The sequence below is a fragment of the Sinohyriopsis cumingii genome, chromosome 14 (genome assembly GCF_028554795.1).
Source record: "Sinohyriopsis cumingii isolate HCF-2022 chromosome 14, ASM2855479v2, whole genome shotgun sequence".
Lineage (NCBI taxonomy): Eukaryota > Metazoa > Mollusca > Bivalvia > Unionida > Unionidae > Sinohyriopsis > Sinohyriopsis cumingii.
In genome coordinates, this window is record NC_142974.1 from 4,409,117 (window position 1) to 4,421,245 (window position 12,129).

General features: G+C 34.2%; 1 protein-coding gene across 5 annotated transcripts in view; it reads right to left on the bottom strand.

Annotated features, from left to right (window-relative positions):
- The window catches only part of LOC149783122 (uncharacterized), a 113,499-nt gene that overhangs the window by 42,152 nt on the left and 59,218 nt on the right, over window positions 1-12,129 (bottom strand). For all 5 annotated transcript variants that reach the window (XR_016413553.1, XM_089931343.1, XM_089931341.1 and 2 more), the window contains 4 exons: window positions 11,406-11,526; window positions 9,907-9,992; window positions 5,688-5,920; window positions 587-646 (listed from right to left, as the gene is read on the bottom strand). Coding sequence is in view for 4 of the 5 variants with exons in the window: in XM_089931343.1 (XP_089787469.1) it covers window positions 587-646; window positions 5,688-5,920; window positions 9,907-9,992; window positions 11,406-11,526 (500 nt within the window). In the remaining variant the exon portion in view is untranslated. The remainder of the gene's footprint in view (window positions 1-586; window positions 647-5,687; window positions 5,921-9,906; window positions 9,993-11,405; window positions 11,527-12,129) is intronic.

The window sequence follows — 12,129 nt, forward strand, 5'->3', positions numbered from 1 at the left end:
TTATTGTGCTCTAATAAATGCCCCCATTTGGAAAATGTAACACATCCTGGTGTCATTAATTAGAGAATATACGGCATTTTGGACAAAGGGACCTTTTAATTGGAACCATTTTGGTTACAAAAACACAATCAAGTACCTTTTATTAACATTAGGATTTCAAAGATGAATTTCTTTACCAAATGCATAAGAATAACAAAAATACTACAAGAAAAACATGGTATGTTTGCCTTGTGACAGTTCCTATAATGAAAACTTCAATGGCTTGGAAAGGTGAAGTGGTATTAATTTACATAAATCCAGTGATTCCAGAGTTATTGTTATTCAGGGTCCTTTTCGTAACCTTAAATGCTGTAAATAACCTTTATAATATCATTCTCAATTGTATTTTATGTTTCACAAGAGAATTTCTATTTTAACATTAGAAAAATAAAATAATCTGAGGAATTAGTATGTAATAGTTTTAATTAATCTACTGTAAATACATTGTTCTTGCACAATTAAACAATATAGGGTAACAACCTTTAACTAATGAGTTCACAATACACTGAATGTCCTTGATATTAGATAGTGGGTAAGAGTTATCTACCTTGAAATCTTTGTTCTTTAGTCTGACATAGAAATCTACAATGGACCCTCCGACAACCACCTGTAACAATTACAAGAAAAAAATTATACTTACATAATTATAATGATAGTCTGATGTACACTGTTGTAAAAGGTCAGTAAATGATGCAGGAGCTGCAGTGACTGAGTAGTTAACAGGGTGGATTTGAATTGTCCCATTGGATCAGTCTAAACAACCTACCTGTGTAACTGTTCCATACGACTTCAAACCGTACCTCTTTCCATTCATTACCATGTTGTAAGTCAAACCATTCAAACAGGATGATTTTAAAATTTGAAGTTTTCAGTGACGTGGATTGAGTCTGGTTCATATTGATAGGTTTTCCAGCAATTTTGTTTTGAATTTGACATGTTCATTTGAATTGGCAAATTAATCTGTTGCCCCTCTGTAGCAATTATTTTTGATTTCATATAGACCTTGCATTACAAATCACAAAATCAACTAATTAATTAATTAATCAATCAATCATTAAATGCAAATGTCTGAAACTTGGGAATCCAATACAACTCTAATTCTTCCACAGCATGTATACTGACTCCTATACAATTCAGACGCACTTTCAATTGGGCTTTTTTTTTTACAAATAAGGATGGTAGGTATTAAAGCTGGAACCATGACAAATTCTGGTAAACCGCTGTATTCATGTGCATACCCAATACATACTGCATTATACTGCAATTATATTAAGGACTAAAATACATTTTTAAAATTTCCATCTGTGAACAGCTAAGAAAACTATCTTGCACTGATTTATAGAAATGTAACAACATATTATAACCATTATATCATTTCAAGAAAATTGTAAGCCCCCCTCCCCCGTGAAAACTAAATGGTCAATACTTTACAATAGATGAATTTGCCATGTTAATTGGCAATCTAATGTGTAATCTAAACTTTTGAAGACAAGGTGCTGACAGAGAACTTGTTGATAAAAATAGGAAGAGTCGACAATGAAGCCTACAATTCACAAGCCTGATATAATTAGCAGGGAAACTTTGAGTGGGATGACAACACCAAGTGAAGATACTTGTCAGAGAGAGCCAATAAACATAAAACACACTTATTCAACAAACGGGAAAATATTTAGCGGACAGGAGAAATTAGTAAATTCAAACAGAAACAACCTGAAAATCTTAAGATGATTCTTCATCTTATCAAAGAATAAATGTGCTTAAAACATTTGCTAGTAAATAACTTAGAATCAGACATTTTTAAAAGTTGGATTTAGCCCAAATATCTTCCACAACATTCCATTTGGCCACCATGATAGCAGACATGATATGCATCAAGCATGTGATTAAAGGATCATCCACAGAATTATATTTGTGACATTAGAAATTAATCTGTGACAAACGCAAATGTTTTTAAGAAAAATAAATAACAAATATTCGGGGATTATTTTTTGTCTTGAAAATATGTTGTTAATATCATCAAAGTCATAACAATTTATATACATTCCATACTTATGGAAACTACACAAGTACCAGCAAAAAAATACTGTGGTGTGTACCACCAGAAATAAAAACATGGTAAACCAGTGCATCTCAAGTAGATATAGATCCAAAAAGTGGACAATTTTACAAAGTCTGCATAAGTTTTATTCTTTTTGGCATTCCATTTGCTTTTCATTCAAGTCTGCATTGTATCGTATCTACCAATATCTCATTTTCTGGCTATGGCCTCAAATAGCATTCAAGATCTTGCACTTATTGCTCTCATCCAATGTTTCGTTCCATTTTCACTCATTTACAATGTGATGAAATGCATTCACTTAAGTCCAATATTTCATTTTTAAAGGAAAAAAATTTACTATAACTTTTGCATCTTATCCTCTTAGTGCAATTTCTGAAATAGCTAATGCATCAAATTCAAAGGACAGTACTGAATTTACAACGAATTAAAATGTAACTGCTACTTTTATTTTATTTCTTATTTCATTTCATTCGATAAAGAGCAAGTACATACAAGTACATACAAGCAATGGAGATATGTCATCACATCAATGGCTGTTTCTACAAAAAACAGTGTCAGAGACGACTAGGGGTGAAAGCAAGTTTTTAAGTAAATTATGATTCACTAGATTAATGATATAGGCCTGCTAGTGCCAGAATCCAGCATTACTAAAATGATGAAAATTTGTCTTTTCTGTCCATCTCATATAAAGGGCAATAACACTTGCTTATTACCACCACCAGGTGCTGCTACTTTTTAAGCTGAGCAATATGCCAATGAAAATACTCACATGACAGTGTGGTTGGGAGGATTATTAAGTAATGTGATCGAGCAAGTAGTTTTGAAAAAACATAATTTACTTAAAAATTGGCTTCTCCAATGTTACCCGATCACATTATGTCAAAAAAATTGGGGGTAATAAGACTAAGGAATGCTGGGCATCCTACCTGTACCGTGAGTATCTATTGTAAGAAGGAAATATTGGAATGATAACCTGCTCTCCTACTTAAAGCCACACAGCATATGGTCACATGAATTGTGACCACTCTATCAGGTTAAGTTGATGATTAATGAAGTCTTCTGACTGTCAAAATTCACTGTCGAGTCCAGTGTAGATAGATGCTGTACTGGTTTCATTGGGTCTGGTGGTTGTCTTGCCACAGCCACTAACCCACCAGATTCAGGTCTGTAAGGCTATATCGCTGAGATTAAAACTTGAGAAGGCTGATTCGGCATGCCCATCAAGAGCTTCTTTTGATGTCTTGGAATGAAACGTTATATTCAAATACGAGGCTCACACTGATTGCTTTAATTTCAAGAGCTGAAATCCTTTCGAGGCTTCAGAGTACGCTGAGTGTATAGCCAATTTAAGCCATGAAGATCAGGCCTTGCAGGTATATCCTGCTTTGTCGCCTTCATGGGGAGGAGTCATTTATGGTTGCCACAACTTATTTCTGTGTGCTTTAAGTAGTGTTTGAGGATGCAGACAGGATCTTACGTTGCCACTGCTCTTGATTTATCTATCGACATGAGACAGCATATGAATACTGGTCCAATGATGGTGACTCGTTCTTGGGTACAAAGCCTGGCTGTATCAAGAGAATCATTGAGCCATCTGATCTGAGCTGTAGTTTGGGTCAAATGAAATGGCTTGTAAGTCATTTGCCATATATGCTGAAGCTAAGGCAGTTCCCTTGGTCCCCATTTGCCAATGACCATATTCGAAGTCCTGCAACAAGAAGGCTCCCCAATCATTTGTACTGGTGTTTGTACATGCCATCACATCAAGTTATGGGTTTCTCCAAAGGAATTCCTGTTGTTGACTGAACCATGGTTGTGCACTGACACAGGAAAGAACAAACCTTATTCAGGGAATTGACCTTTTAATCAAGTGGACTGGAAAAAGGGTGCCATGGAGCAAGCAAAGTTATTTGTAATAATAAAGGTGGCACAGTGGGATCAAATCTGCTGATGCACTAATAGCCTGATGAGTTGCAAGAACTCTCTTTTGGAATCTTGTTGGAAACATCTCTATGAGTTTTGACAATCCATTTAATGTGGACATGAGAGAGACATAAAATTAAGATTGGTTATAAACTCCATAACCAGATTGATCGATCAAGGGGATGGACAATGGATACAATTTTCCCAATTGAGGAGGAAAGCAACATTATTCAAAAGGGATAATCAATCACTTCTATCCATATGGAGAATAGAACTTACCATATGCTTCTGTCAGAAGGAGATCATCTAGATAAACTGCCATTTCATTTCTATAACAAGTCGACTTGAACAGGATAACATTTCAATCCATAATTTGGTAAAGACCTAGCATTTGATACAAAAGATCAAAGGAAGGATTCAGTATTGGTAAACTTTGTTGCAATATGCAAAATGGAGAAATTTTCACAATACCTGGACATAAAAGTAGGTATCTGTAGATTGCGGCCAATGGTACACTCCTCCCTTCAGATGTATAGATTAAACTGCCACTATCTTGAACCTATGTGGAAGAATGAGGCAACTGATGTCGACAATGACCTGCCCCAATTTACCATTGGCCATTTTGGTATGGAACAGCCATGAATAGAACCCCAGAGATTGTAGTTATTGTACAATCTCCCCCACCTGTTTGTTCATGAATGACTGCTGATCTGATGGCACATATGTTAGAAGGGTAGAGAAAGAAAGAGGGTTGGTTAAACAAAATCCAAATTTGTTCCAAAATGACTTGGATTACTCATTCATTTTGTGGGAATAGGCTGATCTTGTGTGATCGAAATTGCAGGAGGCTGGTACCCCCACGGAGAATGTCTGCAGGAGATGGTGATGTTAAGACAATGACTGGAGACAGGAGGCTTGGGGAGGGGAAGAAACTTGGTTTCTAATCTGCCCTGTAAAGGCACATCATAGACTGGCTCAGCAGTCATCTGCTGGCACAAGAATGAAACGTGAATTGCACATGGGATGTAAAGCATCCATTTTGCTTTCCTTGCTTATTAATTATCTCTCCACTGTCACTGGAAAAGCTGGTTTTTAAAACAAGGATACAGGTGAAGCAGCAAGTTCTTGACACAAATTTGACTAGGACTGACAGAATTTCCTATACTACGTTGTTGTATGGAAGTGAAGCTTGAAAACAAGCAACCTCTGGAGGTGGCAAAGGGAGATAATGGACAGGAGTAATTACCATTGGTCTATATGAGGTAGAAAAGATACATTTTTATCTTTTTAGTATGGCTAGATTCCGGAAGTAGCATGCTTATATCTCTAATGTTAATATGATTGAAGAAAAACATAGTGTAAAGAAACTGATACTAGATACCATGGGAAAGGGCTTTCAGCCATGAAAATTTAGTAACAACTTGTACAAACTGATTTTCAAATCCATTCATAAAATACATTTACATTTCATTCCATTTTAATTTATTATTCAGTCATGTGTTCTGCATATGTGCCCTTAGTTTTCTTCAACATGCCTTCACTTCATTTTCATTCCTGCAGAATTATATTTGTGTTTATTCAACATTCCATTGATATTCATACTGCATTCTATATTTGTTTTATTGGTAAAATGACTGGGTCTGTATGCTTGTTTTGCTGAACTCACCACTCGTCCATTTTTGGCAGTCTTAATATTCTGAGAAACTTTTTCTATTTTCCCAGGAATGAATGTAGACTGGGATCCTCTATCAGGTTCAGACTGGTTCCCTGACACATGTCCATGTCCTTTATAGCCAAAAGACTTGGACCCTAATGATCCATGGGACTGGTACCACAACCGAGATAATTCCACTCCAATCTGTGCCCCAACTTTGGCATTGTTCTTTATTAAGGCAATATCTGGCACATTGTTAAGAAAATTGTTTCAAACTATAGCTATAATTATTCTTATTCTATGTTTCTGCTGAAGAATGAAAATAAAATACAGTAAAATTCAGATGACTCATGCATCAAATACTCAGTATTACTCAAGTGTTGCTTATTCCTGGAGTAACACATTTCAAAGTCAAAAAACTAAAAAAAGTGCCAAAAAACTAAACTCAAAATTTGGACCCTAAATTGTAAGTGATCTTATTCATGTGACTTAAAGCTGATAGAATGGACACTAATAAACTGACCATGTGAAACAGAAATAACAGGTAGCATATATTCCTATGATAAGCAAAGTACATGGAGTCTCATTATCTACCTGTATCAGACATGGTGTCTAATCCCTAATACCTACTGTAGGCTGATATGCTTTCCTCTAAAGCTAATTGAGAATGATAGGTGACTAGTCAGGTATGATGCACACCAGTCAATCTAAACCAAAAGAGAAGCAATTTTCCTCAGTGAGCAAAGGTTATATCTACTTTCTTTACTAAGTGGAGTCTAGGCATTTGAACTCTCATTTGGATGTGGATTTGAGACGAAATATAATTTGGTTTCCTATATTATCCGGAAGATTGCTTGTGATTGCAACTTCAATAAAATGAGAGAGATAATTCAGTTGAGATTAAACTTAATGTAAACAATTATATCTACCAAGCACGTTTTAAACTAATTCTTAATGACTGTCATCTATTAAAATATACTGGAAGTAAATACACAGGATCAAAATTAAAGCAAGTGCTAAACATATTAAATCAGGAATAACTACAGCTCTCCCTATAATGTACTTTCTTATAATGCAAGTGTGGAAAATAAAAAGCAAAGCTTTCTAAAACAATTTTTAAATGCAACAATTTACTTGGAGGCCATGGAAATTAACCAAGTTTCATAGCCCTATCTCAAAGGACATTATTAGAAATTGTGTAGAGAAGGAGTTAAAACTCTGATCAGTTATTGTGACCTTTAAGACAAAGTGTAAGTGTACCATGGTTCATCCCTTATAGGGCTAAATGGTTTTGTAGCACAATCTCTTGCAGGGATAAATTGTTCGAGAAAGAAATGGAAATTTCATCCTACCTTTAAATTTCAATTCAGCTTGTTATTGTGTCTTTTCTACAGTTAATTTCAATTCAGCTTGTTATTGTGTCTTTTCTACAGTTAATTTTAATTCAGCTTGTTATTGTCTTTTCTACAGCTAATTTTAATTCAGCTTGTTATTGTGTCTTTTCTACAGTTAATTTTAATTCTGCTTGTTACTGTCTTTTCTACAGTTAATTTTAATTCAGCTTGTTATTGTGTCTTTTCTACAGTTAATTTTAATTCAGCTTGTTATTGTGTCTTTTCTACAGTTAATTTTAATTCAGCTTGTTATTGTCTTTTCTACAGTTAATTTTAATTCAGCTTGTTATTGTGTCTTTTCTACAGTTAATTTTAATTCAGCTTGTTATTGTCTTTTCTACAGTTAATTTTAATTCAGCTTGTTCTTGTGTCTTTTCTACAGTTAATTTTAATTCAGCTTGTTATTGTGTCTTTTCTAGTTAATTTTAATTCAGCTTGTTATTGTGTCTTTTCTACAGTTAATTTTAATTCAGCTTGTTATTGTGTCTTTTCTACAGTTAATTTTAATTCAGCTTGTTATTGTCTTTCTTACAGTTAATTTTAATTCAGCTTGTTATTGTGTCTTTTCTACAGTTAATTTCAATTCAGCTTGGTATTGTCTTTTCTACAGTTAATTTTAATTCAGCTTGTTATTGTGTCTTTTCTAGTTAATTTTAGTTCAGCTTGTTATTGTGTCTTTTCTACAGTTAATTTTAATTCAGCTTGCTATTGTGTCTTTTCTATAGTTAATTTTAATTCAGCTTGTTATTGTGTCTTTCCTACAGTTAATTTTAATTCAGCTAGCTATTGTCTTTTCTACAGTTAATTTCAATTCAGCTTCTTATTGTCTTTTCTAGTTAATTTTAATTCAGCTTGTTATTGTGTCTTTTCTACAGCTAATTTTAATTCAGCTTGTTATTGTGTCTTTTCTAGTTAATTTTAATTCAGCTTGTTATTGTGTCTTTTCTACAGTTAATTTTGAAATACTGCTGATACAGAGTGTGGATGTGTGGCCGGCTTACCATCTGATTTGTCCATCCAGCATGTACATTAGACTCATATTGAACACCATTTTTAGGTTCAAAATCACTAACTGGTATCTCCATTAACACTTTACTAGCTCTAATAATCTAACATACTTCACAACTTTAAATATAAATTGCCTTTACCACTATCATCAGCCAATACTGACATAATTATCAGCCAATATTGATATAATTATCAGCCAGTATTTGCATAATTATCAGCCAGTATTTGCATAATTATCAGCCAATATTTGCATAATTATCAGCCAGTATTTGCATAATTATCAGCCAATATTTGCATAATTATCAGCCAATATTTGCATAATTATCAGCCAGCCAGTACTTACATAATTATCAGCCAGTATTTACATAGTTATCAGCCAGTATTTACATAATTATCAGCCAGTATTTGCATAATTATCAGCCAATATTTGCATAATTATCAGCCAATATTTGCATAATTATCAGCCAATATTTACATAATTATCAGCCAGTATTTGCATAATTATCAGCCAATATTTGCTGATTGACATATTCATCAAAAGATGAACCATGCTAGGAATCAGCCATTTTTGAGGTAGTGCATATTCCCACGCATTATGCAAGGTTCAATTATGACATAATGCTTGTTCTAAGGACCATTGAGCCAATCAAAGTTTTAACCATTCATGTCAAGCATGTGTAAACAGCTGTGATAATAAGACATATTGTGACAAGCATGTTCTATACCAAGTTTTATCCCCTAATCTCAAACACCTTAAATGTTGTGGGGTGAAAGTGACAGTGCAAAACACAAAAATGTTGAGCCATGACCTTGACATTAAAGACAGGACCACCAATGTGGTATGTGGCACATGTTCTAGTGATAATTTAAAAGCATACTAAGTTACCTCCCTTTAAAGTTATTGTGCAGAAATAAAAGAGTAACTGATGGACATTGATAGGGAAGCATAGTTACTACGTCCCCCCCTCTCATCTTCAAAGAGGCTGGTGACCATAGTTCTTTCTACTCTATTCAGAACAGAGACTCCAAAGCATGGGATATGAATGGAGAATTACACAGATGCATGCAACATCCTTTTGAAGATTCAATCTATCCCTGGAAATCAACAGTGGTTGTGGTGGTCAGATAAATGTTCGATGAAGGAAATCATCTATTTAGACAGAAAGTTTAAGCTGCATAAATAACCTGCAGAATGCTGTGTTTTGTCTGTGACCTATCTAATATGCAAACCAAACATTGCTCCCTATTCCCAACTTTGCAAAAACTTGAACAAAAAAGTGCAAAAGTTTTGCTTTGATGATGCCAACAATGTCAGTCAGTGAAATGTGATACTTATATCTCATCATGCTTACATAAAATCATGAGAACTTGCAACTACATTGCTGATCTCAACATGCTAACATGTGCAAGATAAAAGCAGGAGGACTTGCTAACACATTTCTGATCTCAACATGCTTACATGTGCAAGATAAAAGCAGGAGGACTTGCTAATACATTTCTGATCTCAACATGCTTACATGTGCAAGATAAAAGCAGGAGGACTTGCTAATACATTTCTGATCTCAACATGCTTACATGTGCAAGATAAAAGCAGGAGGACTTGCTAATACATTTCTGACCTCATCATGCTTACATGTGCAAGATAAAAGCATCTGAGTGCTAGTTCATTGCTGATCTCAACATGCTTACATGGACAAGATAAAAGTATATTGAGTGCTAGTTCATTGCTGATTTCACCATATTTACATGGATAAGAGAACAGCAAGAGAACTTGCTACTACACTGCAAATTACAAACTACTGGAAGTCAATACAAAAGTAACAAGATACTTGATTTCAGTGACAGCCCTTTTGTCAACAGGTTGACCTTGTTCAGAATGTAAGGTGTCACTTCCTTTCCCACAATTCCTTCCTCCCTGGAAGAGAGGAACATGCCATATTACAATACAAGGATTAACAGACTTGTAGAATTAAGACCTAACATTTTAAAATTAATTTCTACATAACCTCTCCCTCGATAACTCATGCACAACGGGGTCTACAAACATAGACTGCACTATAGGCAAGGGTGCGAGTTACAAAGGGACCTCCAAAACTCGATCACAGTTATGAACGAATCAGTTGATTTAAGGTAGTTTATGTTACACACACAATAACATTTATAACAGTGTTTGACTGATAAACTGAAGCAAGTTCACCTGACATACAACTGGGCCTGCTAGATTTTAAATATGTAGGATTTGCATGCCTTTTAACTTTTTTAAAATTTCACTTCCTTTATTTGATTCAAAAGTCATAATTAACATGATAATACAAAGGAGGCCAGCTTTTAATTCACTGCAACAATACAACAAATACTTCCGCAAGTCAGTTGTCAAAACACGGTCGGCACCTAATTAGGTTCTCAGAGAAACGCTTGCGGATATAGCTGTTATGGTAGATTGACAGATTTTATGTTTAAATACACCTAGCATTTATGATAATTACACTTAAGAGGAGCTAAAAGATGGAATTAAAACACAAATTTCAATTAATAAAACTTATCTTATTGGCATTTAAATATTAATGTACGCCTACACTACATGTGACATTTTCATTGATCAAAATTTCCTTGAATATCTTTAATTACAGTATTCTAAGAATGTCATTTGGAAAGAAAATATAACCAATTATATGACTTCTTATTAAACGTTGACAATTTAAAATTTTTTTATTAAAATGTACAGGTCATATCTACCATTTCTGACCATAAAACGAACAATATATCATTTCAGCTACCAATTTTTGATTACGATTTTTTTTCTTCAAGTTCAAGAAATAATGATAAATATTTGGAGGGTATTTTCTGTATAAAAAAATGGGATCCACACCTGACCCTGCATTACAAGCAGGTTCGCAAGCTATCAGGGCACGAGTTATTGAGGGAGTGGTATATGAAGACTGCAGACAAAGTGCGATTAAAGAAATATGTGCTCCAAAAATTTTATTTCAAGACTTAAGCATAAGGCATTACATGTAAGATATGCAAATAAGTCACTGATTTAGTTCCATATTTTAAGAGAGATAATGGACGAGAAAGCTATGAACTTAGTTTTTCTTTTTGTAAGCATTCATAGCCAAATTAATTTTTTCCTTATGTGCCATTGCTGAATTTCAAGAATTCATTAGATGACTATTAGATCCATCATTTTTTATTTTAAATTATTTATACTCACATCTAAAGATAAAGAATCACATCATCATTTAGCAACGTATGTGTTAAGTGGCTGATGTCCAAATACGAGTCTCAATCAATTTATGATTAAACATTTTCAAGATTTTTCTTCTACCTTGCAGAATTAACTGCATCTTGTATTGCTTGTTCTATTTCTTTTCCTTCTGCTGAAAATTCATCTGGAATTGGAACTGCAATTAGTGTACCAGTCTGAAGGCCTAGTTTGTCACGACTGTCTAGAAATAAAATGTATACATGTCATGTAAAATGCAAAACAAATTGTTAACAGCTGAAACCAAGATCTGCCATCATATATGTGGCACATCAAGGTCTATGTTTTTCATTTAAAATCCAAAGTTAAGAATGCATGCTTTTTCAACTCAAACCCTCTTCACTGTGGGTTACTTCCCTTGAAAAGGATAATGCCACTGCCGCAACACTGTAAATTTGGTGGAAAATATCATTTGGAGAAAACCATACATTTGATAAATACATAACACTAGTTCACACTGTCATTTTGCATGATCATTTCTCTATGATAGAATTAGTACAAATGTGATATGATTTTAACTTATATATAGTAGGAAAAAGTCAGGAGTTCTTTACTTTAAAGATGGCATACAGAGCTGATGTTAATAATGTAGCACACAGAAGGCATCACAATAAACCTTTAACATCACAATCCAGCACATCTGAGTTACTGTACAGTCTGGGTCCCTCCTGTTTCTCTTGATTTCAGTAAATGATTACACAAAAAGGTAGGATCCAGTCAATGAAATGCATGGAGACGATAAACAAAAGTTTAGATGACCCAAAGGTCAAAACAGCCTTCTGGCAGT